At 36.4% G+C, this 26,310-nt stretch overlaps 1 protein-coding gene across 2 annotated transcripts in view; it reads right to left on the bottom strand.

Moving 5' to 3' along the window:
- NAALADL2 (N-acetylated alpha-linked acidic dipeptidase like 2) overlaps nt 1–26,310 on the bottom strand; it is a 1,193,283-nt gene that overhangs the window by 36,534 nt on the left and 1,130,439 nt on the right. The window contains exons 14-15 of one of the 2 annotated variants that reach the window (XM_032631175.1): nt 24,489–24,687; nt 10,672–10,795 (exon numbers count right to left, since the gene is read on the bottom strand). In XM_032631175.1, coding sequence (XP_032487066.1) covers nt 10,759–10,795; nt 24,489–24,687 — 236 coding nt within the window. In that variant the 3' untranslated portion in view covers nt 10,672–10,758. Of the gene's footprint in view, nt 1–10,671; nt 10,796–24,488; nt 24,688–26,310 lie in introns of those variants that run through there. The other variant, XM_032631174.1, reaches the window with a different exon arrangement.

The following is a 26,310-nucleotide window of genomic DNA, read 5'->3' as shown; positions in this document are numbered from 1 at the left end:
CATAAAGAACCAAGTTGATTTTTCTGAATAAAGGGGTCAGCAAATGCTTTCAAAGCACAGAAAAGGGTACACAAGTTAAATCAATCATCACAGGATTTGGCAGAAGAGGACGTGAAACTGTACTTTCTAACAGTGGTGGCAGGCAGGCAGGTAGGTGGATGGCAGACATAAGATTCACAGAGTTTCCCAGAGTGCTCCTAAAATTGCCTGCTTGAAAGCTGCAAGTATCTGGACTGTTACTGAAGGATTTCTTTCAGTTCTGGTAATTCTTGATTTCATAAATCACAAAGGAAACTTCCTTCATCTTTACATCTCCAAAACTTCCAATGGACACGCAAACATCAAATTCTCTCTATTCAGACTATTCATACTTTGAATACCTTTATTGCCTTCTAGTTTTCTCAGTGAAACTTGTCTAATAAAGATAGATTTGAAGGAAATACTAGAATCCCAACATATGTAATTTGAGGGTTTGTTGTATTGTCTAGTTAGGGTTACATCAATTATATATTAAACTATATATTATATCTTGTTCTAATTAGAGCTTCTAGGGTAAGGAATTCTCATTTCATCCTTATAAATCTTTATAAATTTTCAAGTTGATGTAATCTCAGTATGGTTGTATATTCACAGCCCTTCCCACTTTTTTTTTTTTTTCATCAGTTAAAAATGTTGTAGCCTTGCAATCTTAGTAAGCCGACTGGATAAGAAGCACAGTAAAAGTAATGGGTGGCAAAATCATGAAGGCCCTTGAGGTGACCATGGGGATGGAGGGACATCTGTGTCCCTTTCCTCCTCAACTAGAGTAACTCATATAAGCTTTCCTCTGAACAAAAGATTCCACTGGGGTTGGGTTCAGGACTAAATATGTGCTTTACAGAATCATCTCTATAGGGTCTCACTTTTTTCTCTATGTGCTTCTCAATATGATATACCTGCTCCATATTTTGTGTGTATGTGTGGTATAAAGATCTACCTACTTACCATAAGAAGAAAATGTTTCTACTTACAATCTAGTTATTGGCAAATACAAAATAATTCCTGAGCATTTGACCCACTAAACATATGGTCTATACAGCAATCAGGTACTGATAGTTTTGTTATGTAGTGAAATAAAATGTTTAGTGTTTCAGTAGGTACAAAGAAAGTATTAGCCATGATTCTCTCTCTTAATTCTCCTTGAGTCATATTAAATCAGCAAGATATTTATACATATGGAATGATAAAATATGTTGTACTGATGATAGATAAAATAGGTGATAGGTAAAGGAGAGAGAAACAAGTGCTAAAATGTTTAACATGGTTTCATGGAGAATCTAGATTTTGTTATTTTTTCCCCTCCTTGAAATAATTATTTCAAAAATTATTTTATTATTTTTTATTTATTTATTTAAATAAATTTATTTATTTATTTTTGGCTGCACTGGGTCTTCGTTGCTGCACAAGTACTTTCTCTAATTGCAGTGAGCGGGGGCTACTCTTTGTTGTGGTGCATAGGCTTCTCATTGCGGTGGCCACTTGTTGCAGAGCAGAGGCTCTAGGCATGCGGGCTTCAGTAGTTGTGGCACATGGGCTCAGTAGTTGTGGCTCGCAGGCTCTAGAGCGCAGGATCAGTAGCTGTGGCACACGGGCTTAGTTGGACCAGGGGATCTTCCTGGACCAGGGCTTGAACCAGGGGGAATCCCCTGCATTGGCAAGCAGATTCTTAACCACTGCGCCACCAGGGAAGTCCCAAAAATTGTTTTTAAAAGAAATCAGAATCATAAATACTTCCTCAACTAATATTTCCATTATCTTAGAGATCTGCCAGTTTATTTTTTTTTACTTAATTGATTAAAATAGTGAATGTCATGGAAGTTTAAGTGACTTGTAGGATAACGTGATCAGTAGCTCTTTTAGATCGAAACCCATATCTCTAAATTCCCATTCTAGTGATTCCTCCGCTATACTGCACTGTTGTTTATGTAAAAACATTTCTAACTATGATATGTGAGATTTAGCAGACAAAAGTCCCTCTTCTTTTAATTGTATCTAAGATTTATGGAAACATGAAAGGGTAGGCGACATTTTGGGACAAGATAATTTTATTAATTCAGGACAATAGGGCCTATCTTTTTTTTCCAGAAGTAGGGATAAATTTGGTGCCTAACAAATGTGCTTTGACGACCATTAGGGTTAGGGAATATAATTCTGCAAATGTAGAACAAATGAAACTTAAGTCTTTATGAAGATTGAATTTATTTCATATGAGGCTACATTTGCACCAAAATCTAACTAAATTTATTGGTGACTTCTGAGCAGACCGGGGATAATTTGTATCAAACACAAGCAGTACTGTCTAGTAGAAGGAGCAACGCTTTTAGATTAAAAAAAGCCAGGCTCAAATCCCTTTTCTGCCACACATTAACCTTTCCTAAGCTTCAGTTTTCTTAACACATTTTTGACCGGAGATGATGTATTAAGGCCGCAGCCGTTGGTTTCTGCAAAAATCCCCAGGTCAATAATGTGTTAACTGTATAAAGGGGATAATAAGACCAATCTTGCAATTTTGTTAGATGGATTAGAGATAATATATGAAAATGTACAGCGTAGTGCCTGGTACAAGGGAAATCCTCTTCTGTGAAAAGTACTGCTACTACTATTAGTCTTAACATTATTAAGTACACCATAAAGTTACAAATCATCCTCAGATTGGCAATGTGTCTTGACTTATAAATATGACAACAGTAAATTTTTCTCACTTTAGATGGAAAGAAACCTCAAACCTGAGATATTTTTTATGAAATCCAAACAGTTGGGCACACATGGATTTCTATTTTGATATTAGCAGACTGGATCTCAGACTAATTAGACTGATAAAGTGGTCGTTGTCAACTGAAATGTTTTAAACAAGTGTTTCAACGTCTAATCAAATTGCAGGGAACGTTATCTGTCACAACGGGATATGCTCTTTGTTTTAGTAATAACAAAATAAGCTATTGAAAAAGAAGGCTGGAATTCCAGTATATTAATTTGGTTTCTTTTAAAGTTTGGTAGTCCTTTTTCTTTTGCTCCTTGTAGTAGAAACTTTAAAAATGTGAAAGGGATACATAATTACAAAGCTAGTACATATATTTATTCATAAAAGGGTAAAAGGGGATGTATATAATGATCAGCATTATAATAATTTTGCATATGAGCCAGATCTTCAACCCTGTTTTAGAAATTTTACATTGTGTAGATTATCAAACTCTGTATTCATACATGATTCTTTTGTGCAAGTAGCCACTATTTTAAAAGTATTATGGTAATTCTTAATCACTAGTTATTTTTTTCATAGTCTAAAGAAAGGCGTTGCTGATAGAATTAATGACAAGAGAAACAATGGTGGGATTTTAGTGCCATTCAGACCACCCACACCTCACTGAAAGAAAAAGTACAACCGGAACAAAGTAGTCATTATCCCAATCAAACACTGAACATGAGGTTCTGTTAGTACTTATATAACTAACTATAATTTAAACACCGTGAAAACTGTATAATGAGATCAATGTTATTCTGAAATGTTTTGGGGCGGTTTGGGTCTCGACATCTTAAAATTCTTAAAATCAACTGCATGTATGGAGTAGCTGGAAACCTGATCATAGAGCCACTGAGAAATGTGTTTTTCAATAGTTTTGTCTAATGTCATTGATTACCTAAGTGTAAACCAGTTCTAATATCTTTCAAAAGCAAAGTTTGGGGAGCTTATGTGTTTGAAAAGTACTTTTAATGGATTACTTGCTCTGTTTATTCTTGGCTCAAGGCAGCAGCATCTTGACATTTACATTGCTATTTTCCTGCTTTCAAGGATGCTAACAAAAAATTGTCTTGGCATGGATTGGCTCGAAACTATCCTCTGAACTTTCCACAAGGCCATTCCAGCTATCTTGGAAAGGACATCCTTTATTATGAACCTGCTTTCTTAAGGACATGAAGCCAGAGACCCGCACACATGCACACACTGCCATTCAAATTACAAATGGGTGTGTTCCCAAAACTCCCGATTAAAGCCATTGTTTAGCACACAGAAGCATCTTCTCAAAGCAATATTAAAAACGTAGTTGCTTAGATAGCCCCTAACAGACTACTTAACCACGGTGTAGCTGAAATACCATGTATTTAGAAAGAACAACAGGACAATACTGCAGCATAACCAATAGTTTTGTTTTAAAGATAATAATTAGCCTTAAATGTATTTTGAATGGTGGTTCTTGAGGATGTTCACTTTCCCAGAGTCTCATTTCTACTTAGCAGCCAGCATTAAACACTAGCTCATGTTGGCTTCCTTCTCAGTTCCCCACCCCCTCAAATCAAAACCACTGCAAGACAGTGGGTGGATTTCTAATTCTGCTCCCCAGAGCCACACCCAATTTCCTATCCTTTGGTAAAATTACCTGATAACCCCACCTAACCCCAGTTAATAGTGCAGCAGCGTGTGTGTGTGTGTGTGTGTGTGTGTGTGTGTGTGTGTATGTATGCGTGTAACCATAATGAGGCGGGAGGGAGGGAAACCTTTATTAGCTTTACTATTTAACTGCTGTCTCTTTATATGTGCAGAGAGACTAAACACGGGATTTTATGCAGGTGATTTATTCCAGTGTATAAATGTACAGTTGTGTTGCTATATTTTGCGCTCATATATTGGAGTTGCCTATAAATAGAAAACCTTTGCCAATCATCTTTTTGATGAGAGCAATGTTAATATCCCATGATTTTCTACTGGTACACTAAAAGTTTAAAATCAAAGATCTTTCTATGTCTCAGCAGTTTAGTCCAGACACTAAATGAAGAAGATGGCAATAATCAGTGCTCTCCCATTTTTAAGACTTTCTACACTGGTATAAGGGCGCTTGAAGAAAGGAGATACACAGTTACAACAACAGCCTTTAGGACTCATGCCCTTAAGCATAGCAACAATCAGTGACAAGACCAGGATTTTGCTGAAATTTGCTAAAATATGCTAGGAAGAATGCATATTCATAACCTATTAAATTTCAAGCATGAGATGGTTGGTGCCAAAATCTAAAAAGTGGTCCAAACTTCAAAACTTAAAATGTGAGAGAATCTGTCTCAGAAAACTATGATGTTTGCCATGGGGTTTCCTGAACACTTAAAGAAAATGGTTTGAGGAAAGGCTTTCCTACTGGAAAAGGTTTGTCATTTAGAGTGCCCACATTTATTTCAGAATAGAATGCTATGTAAATATTATAATGACTCTTTTTTAAAAACTGCACGTTTAATTCCATTTACCTACAACACTTTATTTTCTATGGGATGTTGCAACCACTCAATAGGCAGGCTTTTAGCAAATGTATAAGGGAAAGGACTGTATACTGAAAATTAAAAATGAAGGAAATAGGTCACTGCAGTGACCCTGGGGAAAAAGAACTCGTGTCACTGGATTTTAAAATATATCTTCCTTGGTTAAGAGAGGTGTGGGGAAGCAGCTTTGACATCTAGAACATTATCAGAGGCTAAGTAAAAACAGCAGAATGGTATACAAGTATTACTTTTATTTTGTAATATTTGTATGGGATTCTATAGCTTATAAATTATCTTCTCACATTTTATCCTCGTTATCAAACTTTATGCTAATATTTTTTCTAAATTTATTGTCATATTAATAGTCCTTTGAGAGTTTCTACTTTACAGATGAGAAACTGACTCTGAGTTGCTAATTAGCTTGCTCCAAAACAAGTCAGTAGTAAAAGACTAGTGTTCATATTCAAACCCCCTTCCCACTTTTACAAATGCAAGATCCAGTGGTCTTCCTACAATAGTATTGTCACATGGTGTTCTTAATTCAGAAAGCTATTCTACTATTGACCAGTGACCTGCTGAGAGTAAAAGGCAATATTAAAAGCAAATTTTAAAAAAATTTATTGGGCTTCCCTGGTGGTGCAGTGGTTGAGAGTCCGCCTGCTGATGCAGGGGACGCGGGTTCGTGCCCCGGTCCGGGAGGATCCCACATGCCGTGGAGCGGCTGGGCCTGTGAGCCATGGCCACTGAGCCTGTGCTCCGCAACGGGAGAGGCCACAGCAGTGAGAGGCCCGCATACCGCAAAAAAAAAAAAAAAAAAAAAAATTATTTTATATTGGACCATAGTTGATTAACAATGTGTGTTAATTTCAGGTGTACAGCAAAGTGATTCAGTTATACATACACATGTATCTAGTCTTTTTCAAGTTCTTTTCCTATTTAGGTTATTACAGAATATTGAGCAGAGTTCCCTGTGCTATACAGTAGGTCCTTGTTGGTTATCTGTTTTAAATATAGCAGTGTATATATGTCAATTCCAAATTCCCAATCTATCACTTCCCACCACCTTTCTACCCTGGTAACCATAAGTTCTTTCTCTAAGTTTGTGAGTCTGTTTCTGTTTTGTAAATAAGTACATTTTTACTTTTTTTTAGATTCTGTGTATACATGGCATCATGATATTTGTCTTTCTGTGTCTGACTTACTTCACTTAGTCTGATAATCTCCAGGTGCATCCATGTGGCTGCAAATGGCATTATTTCATTCTTTTAAATGGCTGAGTAATATTCCATTGTATATATATATATACCGCATCTTCTTTATCTATTCCCCTGTCGATGGATATTTAGGTTGCTTCCATGCCTTGGCTACTGTAAATAGTGCTGCAATGAACACTGTGGTACATGTATCCTTTCGAAACATGGTTTTCTCCAGATATATGCCCAGGAGTGGGATTGCTGGATCATATGGTAGCTCTATTTTTAGTTTTTTAAGGAACTTCCATAATGTTCTCCATAGTGGCTGTACCAAGTTACATTCCCAGTAACAGTGTAGGAGGGTTCTCTTTTCTTCATACCCTCTCCAGCATTTATTTTTGTAGACTTTCTGATGATGGCCATTCTCACTAGTGTGAGGTGATACCTCATTGTTGTCTTGATTTGCATTTCTCTAACAATTAGCAATGTTGAGTATATTTTCATGTGCCTCTTGGCCATCTGTATCTCTTCTTTGTAGAAGTGTCTCTTTAGGTCTTCTGTAAATTTTTTGATTGGGTTGTTTATTTTTGTTGTTGAGCTGTATGAGCTGTTCGTATATTTTGGAAATTAAGCCCTTGCTGGTCAAGAAATGCAACAGATTTTGTGTGTTAATTTCATATCCTGCAACTTTACCAAATTCATTGCTTAGCTCTAGCATCTTTAGGATTGTCTATGTATAGTATCGTGTCGTCTGCAAAAAGTGACAGTTTTACTTCTTCTTTTCCAGTTTGGATTCCCTTTATTTCTTTTTCTTCTCTGATTGCCATGGCTAGGACTTCCAAAACTCTGTTGAATAAAAATCAAAAGAGCGGACATCCTTGTCTTGTTCCTGATCTTAGAGGGAATGTGTTCAGCTTTTCACTGTTGAGTATGATGTTAGCTATAGATTTGTCATACATGGCCTTTATTATGTTGAGGTATGTTCCCTCTATGCCTACTTTCTGGAGAGTTTTTATCATAAGTGGGTGTGGAATTCTGTCAGAAGGTTTTTCTGCATCCACTGAGATAATCATATTGTTTTTATTCTTCAATTTGTTGAGGTGTTGTATCACACTGATTGATTTACAGATATTGAAAAATACTTGTATCTCTGGGATAAATCCCACATGATCATGTAGTATGATCCTTTTAATGTATTGTTGGATTCAGTTTGCTAGTATATTGTTGAGGATTTTTGTGTCTATGTTCATCAGTGATATTGGCCTGTAATTGCCTTTTTTTGTGGTTATCTTTGTCTGGTTTTGGTATTGAGGTGATGGTGGCCTTATAGAATCAGTTTGGGAGTTCCTTCCTCTGTGATTTTTTGGAATAGTTTCAGAAGGATAGACGTTAACTCTTCTTCAATGTTTGATAAAATTTGCCTGTGAAGCCATCTGGTCCTGGACTTTTGTTTGTTGAGAGTTTTTTAAATCACAGTTTCAGTTTCATTATTTATAATTGGTCTGTTCATATTTTTCTACTTCTTCCTGGCTCAGTCTTGGGAGATTGTACCTTTCTAAGAATTTGTCCATATCTTCTAGGTTGTCCATTTTATTGGCAAAGAGTTGTTTGTGGTAGTCTCTCATGAGCCTTTGTATTTCTGTGCTGTTCGTTGTAACTTCTCCTTGTTTATTTCTAATTTTATTGATTTGAATCCTCTCCCTTTTTTGCTTGATGAGTCTGGCTAAAGGTTTATTGATTTTGTTAATCTTTTCAAAGTACCAGCTTTTAGTTTCATTGATCTTTTCTATTGTTTTCTTTGTCACTACTGCATTTATTTCTGCTCTGATCTTTATGATTTCTTTCCTTCTACTAACTTTGGGTTTTGTTTGTTCTTTTTTTCTAGTTGCTTTAGGTGTAAAGTTAGTTTGGTGGTTTATTTGAGATTTTTCTTATTTCCTGAGGTAAGATTGTATTGCTATAAACTTCCCTCTTAGAACTGCTTTTGCTGTGACCTTAGGTTTTGGATCATCGTGCTTTCATTTTCATTTGTCTTTAGGTATTTTTTGATTTCCTCTTTGATATCTTCAGTGATCCATTGGTTGTTTAATAGCATATTGTTTAGCCTCCGCATGTTTGTGGTTTTTACAGTTTTTCTTTCTGGTAGTTGCTTTCTAATCTCATAGCTTTGTGGTCAGAAAAGATGCTTCATATGATTTCAATTTTCTTAAATTTACCAAGGCTTGCTTTGTGGGCCAGCTCTTGATCAATCCTGGAGAATGTTTCATGTGCACTTGAGAAGAATGTGTATTCTGCTGCTTTTGTATGGAATGCTCTATGAATATCAGTTAAGTCCATGTGTCATTCAAGGCCTATGTTTCCTTATTGATTTTCTGTCTGGATGATCTGTCCATTGATGAAAAGTAGGGTGTTAAAGTCCCCCACTATTACTGTGTTACTGTCGATTTATCCTTATATGGCTGCTTGGAGAATCTCAATATATAAGGTAAATACTATGTTGGGTGCATATATATTAACAATTTTTATATCTTTTTCTTAGATTGATACCTTGATCATCATGTAGTGTCCTGCTTTGTGTACTGTAACAGTCTTTATGTTAAAGCCTGTTTTTTCTGATATGAGCATTGCTATTCCAGCTTTCTTTTTGTTTCCACTTTCATGGAATATGTTTTTCCAACCCCTCACTTTCAGTCTGTATGTGTCCCTAAGTCTGAAGTGGGTCTCTTGTAGACAGCATATATATGGGTCTTGTTTTTGCATCCATTCAACTAGTCTAGTCTTGGTTGGAGCATTTAATCCATTTACTTTTAAGGTAATTATCGATATGTATGTTCTTACTGCCATTTTGTTAATTGTTTTGGATAGGCTTTTATAAGTGTTTTTTTCTTCCCTTCCTCGTTTTTTTTCTCATGTGATTTGATGACTAATTTTAGTGTTGTGTTTGGATTCCTTTCTCTTTTGTATGTTGTGTGTCTATTATAGATTTTTCGGCTTACAGTTACCATGAGGTTTTGATACAGAAGTCTATATATAAACAAGATGGTTTTTAGTTGCTGGTCTTTTAATTTCAAATGTATTTCCAGTGTCCTGAATTTGTGGTCTACTCTTTGTACAACTGGTGGGTTTGATATCATATTTGTGTGCAGATGATTTCCTACCTTACAGTATACTGTATGTTTGCCTTTACTAGTGAGCTTTTCCATTTATAATTTTCTTGATTCTAGTTGTGGCCTTTTCCCCCTAGAGAAATTCCTTTAGCATTTGTTGCAAAGCTGGTCTGTCAGTGCTGAATTCTCTTAGCTTTTGCTTGTCTGTAAAGGTTTTGATTTCCCTTCAAAACTGAATGAAAGCCTTGCTCAGCAGAGTATTCTTTGTTGCAGCTTCTTCCCTTTCATCACTTTAAATATATGGTGCCACTCCCTGCTGGCCTGCAGAGTTTCTGCTGAGAATCTTATAGGAATTCTCTTGTATGTTATTTGTTGCTTTTCCCTTGTTGCTTTTAATATTTTTCCTTTGTCTTTAATTTTTGTCAATTTGATTACTATGTATCTTGGCATGTTCCTCCTTGGGTTTATCCTGCCTGGGACTCCATGCGCTTCCTGGACTTCAGTGACTGTTTCCTTTCCCATGTTGGGGAAGTTTTTAGCTATTATATCTTCAAATATTTTCTCAGGTCTTTTCTCTCTCTCTCCTCCTTCTGGAACCCCTATACTGAGAATGTTGGTGCATTTAATGCCCCCACCTCTGAGGAGACACTCTGATACTAGCAAGTAGGTCTGGTCCAGGCTCTTATGAGGTCACTGCTTTTTTCCCTGGGTCCTGGTGTGCAGAAGACCCTGTATGAACCCTCCAAGAGTGGAGTTTCTGTTTCTCCCAGTCCTGTGGAATTAATGCAATCAAACCCCACTGGCCTTCATAGCCAGATTCTCTGGGAGCTCCTTCTCCCATTGCCAGACCCCCAGGCTGGGGAGCCTGACATGGGGCTCAGAACTTTCACTCCTGTGGGAGAACTCTGTGGTATAATTACTTTCCACTTTGTGGGGTCACCCACCTTGTGGGTATGGGATTTTATTTTATTGCTATTAAGCCCCTCCTACCATCTCATATGGCTTCTTTCTTTGTCTTTCTTTGGATGTAGGATATCTTTTTCGGTAGGTTCCACCTGTTTTTTTTGATTGTCTTTCAGCAGTTAGTTGTGATTTTCATGTTTTCATAAGAAGAGGTGAGCTCACGTCTGTCTATTCTTCCATCTTATCTCTGTCCATGGTAGAGGTATTCTAAATCAATCACTTGAGGAGCTGAGAAAAATCGCCTGAGGGCTGTGGCAGGGGAAAAGGAAGAGTAACCATCAGGAAACCCTTCCAGGATCTTCTCTATCACAAAGGCCTACTCTCCAGAGGAAAGATTTTGTCAAAGAGCAATACTGCAATATTATCCCAGCTTGGGGAGGGAAATTTCACCCCTCTCCAACCTTCCTATTTCACCACATGATCAGCAATTCCACTCCTAAGTAAGTCTTAACCCAAGAAAAAAAATCTAAAAGCAAATTGTATGGCAAAAGAGGAAAGGCAATTCAATGAGAAAGAATAGCCTTTTTGACAAATGGTGCCAGCACAAGACATCCACATGCAAAAATAATGAATCTAGACAGTGACCTTATACCTTTCACAAAAATTAACGGGAAGTGGATCAGTGACCTAAATACAAAACACCAAACTATAAAACAACTAGAAGACAACATAGGAGAAAAATCTAGGTGACCTTAGGTTTGATGGATTTTTAGATACAACAAACAACATAAGCACAATCCATGAAAAAAAAAAGATAAGTTGGATTTAATTAAATTAAAACTTCTGCTCTACAACAGGCATTTTTAAGAAAATATTTGCAATATTCATATCTGATAAAGGATTGGCATCCAAAATATAAAAAGAGCTCTTAAAACTCAATAATAAGAAAACAATTCAATTTAAAAGATAGGGAAAAGATCTGAACAAACACCTCACCAAAGAAGATATACAGATAAAAAGTACATAAAATGATGTTCAACATCATATATCATTAGAGAATTACAAATTAAAAAATGATATAACAATACTGACAAGAGAAAATGCTGACAAAGATGTGGAACAACCAAAAACCTTATTTATTGCTAGTGGGATTGCAAAATGGTATAGCCACTTTGGGAGACAGTTTGGCAGTTTCTTGCAAAACTATACATAGGCTTATCATATGATCCAGCAGTTGTGCTCCTTGGTATTTACCCAAATGAATTGAAAATGTACATCCACACAAGAACCTGCCTACAAATGTATGTAAAAGCTTTGTTCATAATTGTGAAAATTTGAAAACACCTAAAATGTCTTTCAACGGGTGAATGGATAAATAAACTGGTACATCTGTGCAATGGAATATTGTTCAGTGATAAAAAGAAATTAATAAGGAGGAAACAATTTCAGATTGCTAAGTGATGAGGCCCATATGAAAAAGTTATATGCTGTATGATTCAAACTGTATGACATTCTAGAAAAGGCAAAACTGTGGACGTAGTAAAAAGGCCGGAAGCTCAGGGAGGAGAGAGGGAAAGATGGAGAGGTGGAGCACAGATTTTTTTAGGGCAGTGATACTGAAATGGTGGATACATGCTATTATACACTTGTCAAAAATCCATCGAATGTAAAAAACAAAAAGTAAACCCTAGCATAAACTGTAGACTCTTTAGTTAATAATGCGTCAATATTGGCTCATCAACTATAACAAACGTACTAAGCTAATGTAAGATGTTAATAATAGGGGAACTATGTGTTGGGAGATGAGTGGACTGTGTGTGTGTATGTGTGTGTGAAGGGTTATATGGGAGCTCTCTGTGCTTTCTACTCAATTTTTCTCTAAACCTAAAATATTTTTTACATATATATATTTTAGTGGAGACTGCATAGGTCACTGGGTCATACTGCTTACTCTGCCTTTGCACAGTAATAACTATAGGGAGTTAAAATGAAGCCAACAACAAAACACAGGTGCCACAAGATCTCATCTGCAGATATGCCAGTCCCTTGGAAGCAGTAGAGTAGTACATATTAGAATCACAGTAAAGGAAGGAGGGAGAGAGAAAATTCAGAATACTTAAGGAAATATTGATACATAATCCCCTCCCTACTCAGGGGCAACAATTTAGATTTTACACTGCTGAATCTTGATAGTAGTAATATTTTTGCAATGTTTTGTAGTTTTCAACACACTTTCACTATCACTATCATGAATAGTCCCTGATCATATATATCATTGCATCTGCTCTCCACTGCCTACTAAGCTCAGTACATCTGGAGCCCTTTGCAGCTTTTCATTGCACCATTGCAGTCTATCGTTGTGCTCTTTCTTGGTCCCCTCCCTCAGGATTAGAAGAATCTCCCTTGACTGTAGAGGTTGTGAAGCTTAATGCAGTGGATATGCATTGAATCCGATTTTTAGAGCTAGAAGGGACTTTAGATAGATAGAAATTTTTATCAACAGATTATCATACAATTACATGGAAAACCAGAGATACTGAGTGCCTTAACCAACTAGCTGGAGAAATGGGCAGAGAGGAGACTCTTTCCACTACTAAACCATGCTTCATTTGCCTAGCTCTATGCGAACCCTAAAAAAAAAAATCCCAAAATAAGATTCGAACCTCTTTGCTAAATTCTTCAACTCTTCCTTAATACCATCTCCCAAATTTGCTCTTTGCTCTTCGTTCCTGACTCCAATGTGCCAAATCATGTTCTCAGCATTCCATACCATTTTTACACCTGTAGTCTCCCTGACTTCCCAACTCCAGGGCACCCTATCTGGAGCACCAGGTAAATCTAATACAAATTTCTTCATGGCTTCTTTTGTATAAAAAATAACTAAATTCCAAACCTCTCAACAGAGCACTCATGGGACTCTGTAACTTGATTCCTTCCTACCTCTCCATAATCATTAACTAAATAACCAAACAATTCCACTTCCTGTGCTTCACTCCTCAGCACACCACACACAACCTCTACTTTTTGTCTCTCTTCACACTATCCTCCCCTGGTGATGCTCCCTGCCTTAGTCAGTTTGGGCTGCTACAACGGAATGCAATAGACTGAGTGACTGACTTATAAACAACACACATTTATTTCTCACAGTTCTAGAGGGTGGGAGGTCCAAGATCAAGGTGCAGGCGGATTATGCGTCTGGTGAAGGCTTGCTTCATGGTCTATAGATGGCTCTGTTCTCACATGGCAGTAGGGATGAGGGAGCTCTCAGGGGTCTCTTTTATAAGAGTGCTAATCCCATTAATGAGGGTTCTGCCCTCATGACCTAATTATCTCTGAAAGGTCCCACCTCCAAATATCATCATTAGATCTCAACATACGAATTTTGTGAGGACACAAACATTCAGTCTATATAGCACTCCCTAATTTACTGGGCATCCTACCATTCCCTCAAGCCCAGATAAATTTCTCCCTTTTCCTATAAATTCTTTTTTGAATGCTACAAGGTAATAATTTCTCTGTTCACTAAATCCCAATAGCACTTCTTACCTGTAGCATTCATTGGGCACTTTGCATAAGTGTTCTGGAAATTTATTTGAATTATGATTTATATATTTTACTTCTTGAGTTAGGCTAAATTCCTTGAAGGTAGGGATCTTACATTGCCAGTTTCCATCAGTATGCTGGCACAGAGCAGTGTTCAATGAAGATTTATTTATGAGAATGAGAGTCGGGCAGTTTTAGATGTAATATCATAGGACTTGAAATCTTTGAATTTTCTGATGCCAAATAATGGGGGAAATTCTTTCACATATTCCAAAAATAAGAGATTTCAGTGTTCAGTGACACTTTTTAAGGCAGTATCCTTTGAGACATGATCCAAATTCCAAATGCAACATTTAGCTTTATACAGTGAACTTCTGTCAACTACTTTCTTAAAAAGCAAATCACATTTGACTTCCTTCTTGTATATTTGATGAGAATTGTCATGACACCATTGGTTTGAAGAGTGAGATTCTTACATGGATAACATCTTTAAAGATTCCTTAACATAAAAAAAAAAAAGAACACTGTTCACCAAATGTTGTTTTGTACAATGTAATTAACAATTTTATCTTTTCTCCAAATAGTTGTCATAATAAAGAATCAATTTTTCCATCTTCCTAAAGTCTATATCATCCTGTCATACTCATCTTTTTTCCTTTGAACGTTTCCTCTCCCATAAAGGAAGCGCTTCCAAGAATTGAAGGTAGAAAGTCTACTGCAATTTTGAAATTTTTGTGTCAATAATAATTAGAAATGTGAATTCTCTAGCAAGAAAAAAAATAAAGTAGGATGATTTGTTATATATTTCAGAAATAAAGTAAAAATTCATGACAGTCTTGGAATAAAGGTCAGTTAGATAAATCAGAATGAAGTATTTAATCTATCTGTATTGTTGGCATATATGTGAAAATAGAGCCAAGGAGAAGAATGCAAACAAACATGTATTTTTTTCAATAATTAGAGTAATAGTTTAAAATAATGCCAAAATATTGAACCGTAAGCTTTCAGCTACAAAGTTTGTTATATGAGTTAGAACATTATCATAATCAACATTTTGGGCCTTGCACACTGGAATACAAGGTATGCTGTAATCATATTATTAACAGGAGAAAATATCACTTGCTTAATCATTGTTAACTCAGAGGAAAACAAATATTTTCTTTTCTACTCCAAATGCATGATAAAGTAAATCGTTGAAGGAATAATAAAGTTTACTATACACGTAACTCAGACCACAGAGAGGTCCCCTGTATTTAGTGCAAGAGCCAAAAAGGGCAAAGGGAGAAAGTTTTATATATTTCATAATATATAAAACTATGCCCTTAATATAGGATACCAATATCTGAATTTTTTATAAACTAAAAGTGAAGGAAATATAACTTACATAATATATTCTAAAAGATATAATTTATCTGCTTTGATAAAGACTTTTTAATAATGCTGGATTTAATAATGTGGTTTAATTTTTCTCTTTAGCAGTCATTACATCTACCATACACTATATTTTACTAAATTACCTTGTTCATTCTGTTTCCCCATCCCCCCAGCTGGAATATAACCTCATCAAGGCAGATGTTTTTAACTTAAGGTGACTCCTTTCTCTGGTGCTTACAAGAGTACCTGGGGCTTACAAAGTGCCTTAAAAGTGTCTGCTGTGATAAATGAATGTTTTCCAAAGTCTTATGATACAGAGTCATAATGTTAAAAAGATGATATAAAATAAAGATTTTAAATGTGAATTTGAGATTAAAATCATGAAGGAAAATCCTCAAATATCAGAAGTCAGAAAAGGGTTTTTATTACAAAAGGGTCTCATTCCATCATCTCATTTTATAGATGCAGAAATTAAAGTGTAGAGCGATCAAGTGATTTGTCAGATCACAGAATTTTGGTACTAAAAGGCATCTTAAACCTCATGTAGCCCAAATATTCAGGTGCTTAGGGCTACTTAGCCTGTTTTAATACCTACAGCAGTAATGAGTTCACCACTCCATAAAAGCATCATACTGTTTTTTTTGTTTTGTTTTTAGTAGGACTTTATTAGAGTATAATTGCTTCGCAATACTGTGTTAGTTTCTGTTGCACAACAAAGCGAATCAGCCATACGCACACACGTGTCCCCATATCACCTCCCTCTTGAGCCTCCCTCCCATCTTCCATATTCCACCCCTCTAGGTCATCACAAAGCACTGAGCTGATTTTGATTTCTCTGTGCTATGCTACTGCTTCCCACCAGCCGACTATTTATTTTACATTCCATAGTGTATATATGTTGATGTTGCTTTCACTTCACCCCAGCTTCACCCCCCCGCCATGTCCTCTAGTCCATTTTCTATGTCTACCTCTTTATTCTTGCCCTGAAACTAGGTTCACCAGTACCTTTTTTTTTTTAAGAGCACAACTAACTTGTTAGAAATTTTTCTCATATGTAATTAAGATTTGTATTCCTGTGTTTCAATTCTTTAGTCTTAGTTGTAGCTTTGATCATACACTATATGTGTAGTCCAGGGTGTTTGTGTGTGTGTGTGTGTGTGTGTGTGTATATATATGTTATACATATAACTGATGTGGTGCAAAAGTACCTTTATGAAGAGAGTTCTGGGCCAAATAGTTTTCTTACCTTACTCTTTCTCCAACACCTCTTTGTCTCCCACCTTTTCCCATGATAAACCCTGAACTAGACATATATATATAAATAATATATATATGCCTAGTGTGTGTGTGTACACATACATATATCCAAAAAATATATACATATATACACACACACGTGTTTATTGAATGTTATACACATACATTATATGTGCATCTGTTACACAAAGAGGTGTATGTTTTTATCTTTTGTGCTTTATACAAAAATCAAATAAAACATTTAAAACAGGTGATCCAAACAAGATGGCAGAGTAGAAGGATGTGAGCTCACCTCTTCTCAAGGAAACACCAAAATCACCATTAACTGGTGAACAACCATTGAAAAAAACCACTGGAACCTACCAAAAAAGATACTGAACATCCAAATACAAAGAAGTCACAACAAGATGGTATGAGGGGTTCAATCACAATAAAATCAAATCCCATACCACCCAGGTGGGTGACCCGCAAAATGGAAATAAATATATCAAAGACGTTCTACCACAGGAGTGAAAGTTCTGAGCCCCATGTCAGGCTTCTCAGCCTGGGGGTCTGAAAATGGGAGGAGGAACCTCCAGAGAATCTGGCTTTGAAGGCCAGCAGGGTTTGATTGCAAGAATTCCATAGGACTGAGAGAAACAGAAACTCCACTCTTGGAGGGTGCATGCAGGGTCCTGTGCATACCCAGATCCAGGAAAAAAGAAACAGTGACCACATAAGAGCCTGGCTCAGACCTACCTGCTAGTATTAGAGAGTCTCCTGTGGATGTGGGGGGCAGCTGTGGTTTACTGCGGGGACAAGGACACTGGCAGCGACAGTTCTGGGTAGTACACACTGGTGTGAGCCCTTTTGGAAGCCTCCATTTTCTCACCAAGACTTGGTCCCACACAACAGCCTGTAAGCTCCAGTGCTAGGACACCTCAGGCCAAACAACCAACAGGGCAGGAAAACAGCCCCACTCATCAGCAGACAGGCTGCTTAAAGTCTTCCTGAGGAAAACAAACAGCTGCCTGCTAAACAAGCCCCTTGACACGGCCCTTGGCCATGAGGGAAAAGAACCAGCTACAACCACCAGTGAGCAGGGACCACTCCCTACAAGCAGGAAGCCTGCACAAGCATCTTAGACAGCTTCATCAACCAGGGAGCACACAGTAGAAGCAACAACTACAACCTGGCAGCCTGTGGAACAGAAACCACAATCACACAGAAAGTTAGACAAAATGAGATGGCAGAGAAATATCTCCCAGACAAAGCAACAAGACAAAACCCCAGAAGAGCAATGAAGTGAAGTGGAGATAGGCAATCTACCCAAAAAGAATTCAGTGTAATGATAGTAAAGATGATCCAAGATCTCAAAAAAAGAATGGAGGCATGGATCAAGAAGATACAAGAAATGTTTAACAAAGACCTAGAAGAACTAAATAACAAACAAACAGAGATGAGCAATACAATAATTGAAATGAAAAACACACTGGAAGGAATCAATAGCAGAATAACTGAGGCAGAAGAATGGATAAGTGAGCTGGAAGACAGAATGGTGGAAATCACTGCCTCAGAACAGAATAAAGAGAAAAGAATGAAAATAAATGAAGACCTCCTAAAAGACCTCTGGGATGACATTAAATGCAAGAACATTTGCATTATAGAGGTCCCAGAAGGAGAAGAGAGAGAGAAGGGAACTGAGAAAATACTTGAAGAGGTAATAGTTAAAAACTTCCCTAACATGGGAAAGAAAACAGTCACCCAAGTCCAGGAAGCCCAGGGAGTCCCAGACAGGATAAACTCAAGGAGGAACACACCAAGACATCTAGCAGTCAAACTGACAAAATTTAAAGACAAAGAAAGAAAAAATATTAAAAGCAACAAGGGAAAACAACAAATAACATACAAGTGATTTCCCATAAGATTATCAGCAGATTTCTCAGCAGAAACTCCACAGGCAAGCAGGGAGTGGCATGATATATTTAAAGTAATGAAAGGGAAGAAGCTACAACCAAGAATACTCTACCCAGCAAGGCACTCATTCAGTTTTGACAGCAAAATCAAGAGAAAGATTAACAGATAAGAAAGAGCTAAGAGAATTCAGCACCAACAGACCAGCTTTGCAACAAATGCTAAAGGAATTTCTCTAAGCAGAAAAGAAAAGGCCATAATTAGAAACAGAAAATTACAAATGGAAAAGCTCACCAGTAAAGGCAAAAATACAGTAAAGGTAGGAAATCATCTACACATATATATATCAAAACAAGCAATTGTGTGAAGAGGAGAGCACAAATGCAGGACATTGAAAATGTGTTTGAAATTAAAAGAACAACAACTTAAAACAATCTGTTTATATATAGACTTATATATCAAAACCTTCTGGTAACTACAAACCAAAAATCTACAATAGATATACACACACAAAAGAAAAAGGAATCCAAACACAACACTAAAGTTAGGCATCAAATCACAAGAGAAGACAACAGAAAACACCTACAAAATCATATCCAAAACAATTAACAAAATGGCAGTAAGAACATACATATCAATAATTACCTTAAACATAAACATCAAATGCCCCAACCCAAAGACATAGACTAGCTGAATGGATACAAAAATAAGACCCATATATATGCTGTCTATAAGAGACCCACTTGAGATCTAGGGACACATACAGACTGAAAGTGAGGTGATGTAAAGTTATTCAGTGCAAATAGAGATCAAAAGAGAGCTGGAATAGCAATGCTCATATCAGAAAAAACAGGCTTTAAAATAAACTGTTACAACACACAAAGAAGGACACTAGGACACTAAATAACAATCAAGGGACCAATCCAAGAAAAAGATATAACAATTTTAAATATATATGCACACAACGTTGGAGCACATCAATATGTAAGGAAAACACTAAGAGCCATAAAAGGAGAAATTGACAGTAACACAATAATGGACTTTAACACCCCACTTTCATCAGTGGACAGATCATCCAGACAGAAAATCAATAAGGAAACACAGGCATTGAATGACACATTATACCAATTGGAGTTAATTGATATTTATAGAGCATTCCATCCAAAAGCAGCAGAATACACATTCTTCTCAAATGCACATGGAACATTCTCCAGGACTGATCAAGGGCTAGCCCACAAAGCGAGCCTGAGTAAATTTAAGAAAATCGAATCATATGAAGCATCTTTTCCAACCACAAAACTATGAGATTAGAAAGCAACTACCAGAAAATAATTGTAAAAACCACAAACATGTGGAGGCTAAACAATATGCTATTAAACAACCAGTGGATCACTGAAGATATCAAAGAGGAAATCAAAAAATACCTAGAGACAAATGAAAATGAAAGCACGATGATCCAAAACCTAAGGGTCACATAAACAGCAATTCTAAGAGGGAAGTTTATAGCAATACAACCTTACCTCAGGAAATAAGACAAATCTCAGATAAACCACCAAGCTAACTTTACACCTAAAGCAACTAGAAACGAAGAACAAACAAAACCCAAAGTTGGTAGAAGGAAAGAAATCATAAAGATCAGAGCCAAAATAAATGCAATAGAGACAAAGAAAACAATAGAAAAGATCAATGAAACTAAAAGCTGGTTCTTTGAAGACATAAACAAAATCAATAAACCTTTAGCCAGACTCATCAAGAAAAAAAGGGAGAGGATACAAATCAATAAAATTAGAAATGAACAAGAAGTTACAACAGACAGCATGGAAATACAAAGGCTCTCATGGAGAGTCTACCACAAGCAACTCTTTGCCAATAAAATGGACAACCTGGAAGAAATGGACAAATTCCTAGAAAGGTACAATCTCCCAAGACTGAATCAGGAAGAAATAGAAGATATGAACAGACCAATCACAAGTAATGAAATTGAAACTGTGATGAAAAAACTCCCAGCAAACAAAAGTCCAGGGCCAGATGGCTTCACAGGCAAATTTTATCAAACATTCAGAGAAGAGTTAACATCTATCTTTCTGAAACTGTTCAAAAAAAATCACAGAGGACGGAATACTCCCAAACTCATTCTACGAGGCCACCATCACCCTGATATTAAAACCAGACAAAGATACCACAAAAAAGACAATTACAGGCCAATATCACTGATGAACATAGACACAAAAATCCTCAACAAAATACTAGCAAACCAAATCCAACAATACATTAAAAGGTTCATACTTCATGATCAAGTGGGATTTATCCCAGGGACGCAAGCCTTTTGCAATATCTGCAAATCAATCAGTGTGATACACCACATCAAAAAATGGAAGAATAAAAATAATATGATCATCTCAGTAGATGCAGAAAAAGCTTTTGACAAAATTGAACACCCATTTATGATAAAAACTCTCCAGAAGGTGGGAATAGAGGGAACCTACCTCAACATAATAAGGGCCATGTATGACAAACACACAGCCAACATCATAGTAAATATTGAAAAGTTGAAAGCATTTCCTCTAAGATCAGGAAAAAGACACAGATGCCCACTCTTGCAACTTTTATTCAATATAGTTTTGGAAGTCCTAGCCATAGCAATAAGAGAAGAGAAGGAAATAAAGGGAATCCAAACTGGAAAAGAAGAAGTAAAACTGTCACCTTTTGCAGCTGACATAATATTATACAGAGACAATTCTAAAGATGCTACCAGAAAACTGCTAGAACTCATCAATGAATTTGATAAAGTTGCTGGAGGCAAAATAAATACACAGAAATCTCTTGCATTCCTATACACTAAGAACAAAAGAACAGAAGGAGAAATTAAAGAAACAATCCTCTTTACCATCACATCCAAAAGAATTAAATACCTAGGAATAAACCTACCTGAAGAGGCAAAATACCTATACTCCAAAAACTATAAAACACTAATGAAAGAAATAAAAGATGACACAAACAGATGGAAAGATATACTATGTTCTTGGACTGTCTTGCTCCCTGTCTTCAGACTATACTACAAAGCTACAGTCATCAAAATAGTATGGTACTGGCACCAAAACAGAAATATAGATTAATGGAATAGGATTGAAATTCCAGAAATAAACCCAGGATCTATGGTCAATCAATCTATGACAAATGAGGCAAGACTATACAATGGAGAAGCAACAATTTCTTTAAAAAATGGTGGTTGGAGAACTGGACAGCTAAATGTAAAAAAAAAAAAAAAAGAATGAAATTAGAACATTCTATAACACCATACACAAAAATAAATTCAAAATGGTTTAAAGACCTAAATATAAGTCCATATACTATAAAACTCTTACGGGAAAACATAGAACACTCTATGACATAAATCACAGAAGTATATTTTTTCTATCTGTCTTCCAGAATAATGGAAACAAAAATAAACAAATGGGACCTATTTAAACTCAAAAGTTTTTGCACAGCAAGGGAAACTGTAAATAAAACAAAAGACAACCCACAGAAAGGGAGAAAATATTTGCAGACGATGCAACTGATAAGGGATTAATCTCCAAAATTTACAAACAGCTCATGAAGCTCAATATCAAAAAAACAAAGCCAGTAAAAAGGGCAGAACACCCAAATAGACATTTCTCCAAAGACGACATTCAGGTGGGCAAGAGGCACGTGAAAAGATGCTCAACGTCACTAATTACTTGAGAAATGCAAATCAAAATAACAATGATATATCACCTCACATCAGTCAGAATGGCCATCATCAAAAAGTCTACATAAAATAAATGCTGGAGTGGGTGTGGAGAAAAGGGAACCCTTCTATGCTGTTGGTGGAAACGTAATTTGGTACAGCCACTATAGAGAATAGTATGGAGGTTCCTTAAGAAACTAAAAAGAGAACCAGCATACGATCCAACAATCCAACTGCTGAGTATATATCTGAAGAAAACTATGGTTTGAAAGGATACATGCACCCCATGTTCATTGCATCACTGTTTACAATAGCCAAGACATGGAAGCAACTTAAATGTCCATCAACAGAGGAATGGATAAAGAAGATGTGGTACATATATACAATGGAATATTACTCATCCATTAAAGAGAATGAAATAATGACATTTGGAGCAACATGGATGGACCTGGAGATTATCATACTAAGTGAAATATGACAGAGAAAGACAAATATCATATGATATCACTTATATGCAGAATCTAAAAAAATGATACAAATGTACTTATTTACAAAACAAACAGACTTACAGACTTAGAGAACAAACTTACGGTTGCTTGGGTGAAGGGTCAGGGGGAGGGACAGATGGTTGTTTTGGATTGACATGTACACAGTGCTACATTTAAAATAGATAACCAACAAGGACATAATGTTTAGCACAGGGAATGCTGTTCAATAATCTGTAATAACCTAAATTGGTAAAGAACTTGAAAAAGAACAGATACATGTATATGTATAACTGAATCACTTTGCTGTACACCTGAAACTAACACAACATTGTTAATCAACTGTACTCCAACATAAAATAAAAATTTTTAAAAAAGAAACAAAAAACATTTTTAGTAAAGTGAGAGGACATTCTCTGAAGTCTGCTTTATTATTTTGGCCAGTCATTTAGCCTTTCTGATACCAGTTTCTCCATCTATAAGATGGGGACACTAAGAGTACCTAATCCATTGGCTGTTTTGCCAGGATTAAATTAATTAATGCGTGGAGGGTCTTTAACATAGTGCCTGAGACATATTTAGTGGTCAATAAATGTTACTTATTAAAAAAAACAGAAACATTTAAAACATGTTATCTTTTAAACTCCATTTTCCCTCTTTGTTTAATTTCTACTATTTCTGGAACCTCAAAAACAAGTACATATTTGTATCATCCTCTAAGAGCCTAAACTGAATCCCTGTTCTATGTGAAAATTGTTTTATTAAAATATCTGTTAAAATTGTTTAAATGTTTTCAGAAATCACTCTATTGTGAACCTCTAACCAAATATGTCTAATCCCCTGGTTGTTTTAAGATTCCTGTAAATTCCACTCTCCCCTGAATATTAAACATACTTAACTCCCTCTTAAAATGTAGTTTCTAGAATTAAATCCAATGCTCTAGAAGTGGACTTACTAGGACAGAATAATATAGACATCTCCTGATTCATTCAAGAAAGTGTATTTCTCGCAGTACAACCTATAAATCCATTTGGTTTTTCAGTAGCTATAACATTTGATTCATATTGACTTTAATTGTAAAAAAAAATCTTAGTCATTTTGTATATGATACTGCTAAACCATTATCATATAGATATAAATTATATCTACAGATAATATCAATATTTACAGGTATAAAGAAAAATAAAGTTTTCTTTATTCTCTATTTATGCAGTTGAACTTTGCTTTGGGGGAGGAGAATGCTCCTCAAATTGTAGATATAGGACTTCCCTGGTAACACAGTGGTTAAGAATTCACCTGCCAATGCAGGGGACACAGGTTCGAGACCTGGTCCGGGAAGATCCCACATGCCGTGGAGCAGCTAAGCCTGTGCACCACAGCTACTGAGCCTGTGCTCTAGAGCCCACAAGCCACAACTACTGAGCCCACATGCCACAACTACTGAAGCCTGCACGCCTAGAGCCCATGCTCTGCAACAAGAGAGGCCAAAGCAAGGAGAAGCCCGCACACCACAATGAAGAGTAGCCCCTGCTTGCCGCAACTAGGGAAAGCCTGTGTGCAGCGATGAAGACCCAATGCCACCAAAAATAAATAAATAAATTTGTTTAAAAAATTGTAGATATAATAATTTCTTCACATTAAAAAAATAGCATTATGTTCACAGAAGGTACACATTCTGAACATTAAACACAAATATTTCATTGAGGGGCATAAAAATACAAATTTTGAGCACACATCCTACCTGTAAAACCCTGGAGGTGCCCGCTGCACCAGGAAGCTCTTCTCCATGTCTTGGAGAACCTCATTCAGCATCCGCACACGGATGGGAGCTCTTTCCTTGGGGTCATTAGCAGGACGCATCTCATCTGATTGAAAGAGTTCAGCGCTCTCCCGCAGGCGTGAGGCCAGAGCTAGCAGTTGAGGCGTGTTGGGTTGATCACCTGGTAAGGATAAATGGGCCAGTCTCAGAAGAGAGAATCTCAAGGGCACAAAGTAAACATTTTATAGTCATGATGTCAAAAGGAAGATTCACCATCAATACTACTTTTACAATCCTTCCACCAAAAATATTCTGGCTAAATATATTCTACTAAAAGTATTAAATTTATTTACTACTACTACTAATTACTGCTAATAATAATACCAGTAAATAGGAACTGATTGTTGAGAGACTGCAATGTTCCCGGCACTGTCAAGCCCTTCACATAATTATCTTATTTAATATTCACCCAACCCTGTATTGGCATGTCCATTTCAGAGAAGCTGAGGATTAATTAAGGTAAGCAAACTGACACAGATCATCAAGCAAGTAAATGACAGGGAAGAATTAGAAGCCTTATCTTTCTGACTCAAAAATTCATGCTCTTAATAGAGTATCCTGTATTTCAAGAAAAAAAAATTGTAAAATGAATTGTTATCTTCCCTTCTGAGAACATGAGATATGTTACCCTATATTGTTATGTGTCTACTGGGCTCTTTCTACTTTGTAGAGTGTTCCTGTAATTTGAAGTTGAAATATACCTTTGATTTGAAAATACACTAAAAACTATCCTATATAATGTTTGTATTGTTTTGTTTTCCTTTTGAGATGATTTTTGTTTGTTGTTTTATTTTTTCCTTCTGTTTATGTAACTTACTGTAAGTCATTCTGATATGAATGGTGGTAGCAAAAGGATTACAGGATGTTCCTTTGACTAAGGGAAAGGCTGCATTTTATATTAATTACAGCCACCAGATCCTGGAGCAAGATGACTTGAGTTCAAATCCCTGCTCTACCACTTAGTAGCTGTGTGATGTTGGGAAAGTTACTGAGCCTTAGTGTCCTTATCTGTGAAATGAACATAATAATAGCACCTGCTTTATAAATTTGTTAATGAAAGTTAAATGATTAATATTTGTAAAGTGCTCCCCTACAGTTAGGCAGTTCCTAGCTGGTGTTTAAACTTAATACCTTGTTTAAAAAGCATTCTTTTATCATATCACGAGGGGGCCTTCCATCATCATCTTCTTCCAGATAGCTGCACCATTAGATGCAGTCTTTGGATGAGGCGACAGTCAGTGGTGTCATTCTCAGACTAGGTACAACTGACTCCAACAAGGTCAGCACTACACTAGGGAGGATTACTTCAAGTCAAGGTAATGAGATGCACATGGACCTGGTAAATCTCAGATGGAAATCCTGAGAGCATGGCATTAAGATAAACAGGTGGAAGATTGAAAAGAGGCCTTATGGGACCTTCACTTAGGAAAGTTTCAGCAAAAGGGAAACGTCACAAAGGAACTCTTTCTTTAAATGAAGTCTAAGGGTAAGGGTCACCAACTCCCAAAACACCTGGTCTTTGTGAAAATGCAGATTCCCAGACATGCTGAATTTCTCTAGGGTCCAGGAATCACAATTTCAACATACTACTCAGATTATTCCTTATATCTTAAAGTTTAAGAAGCACTGTAGAGAGGTTATGTGCTAAGAAAATGAAAACTAGTTTAGAATTATAACTGTGTTATAAAATATGTCTGTCATAGAATTACTAACCTTTCATATAGGGATCTTTATTTTCTATCAC

This window comes from Phocoena sinus, chromosome 4 (genome assembly GCF_008692025.1).
Source record: "Phocoena sinus isolate mPhoSin1 chromosome 4, mPhoSin1.pri, whole genome shotgun sequence".
Taxonomy (NCBI): domain Eukaryota; kingdom Metazoa; phylum Chordata; class Mammalia; order Artiodactyla; family Phocoenidae; genus Phocoena; species Phocoena sinus.
This window is presented reverse-complemented; position numbering and strand designations above follow the sequence as displayed.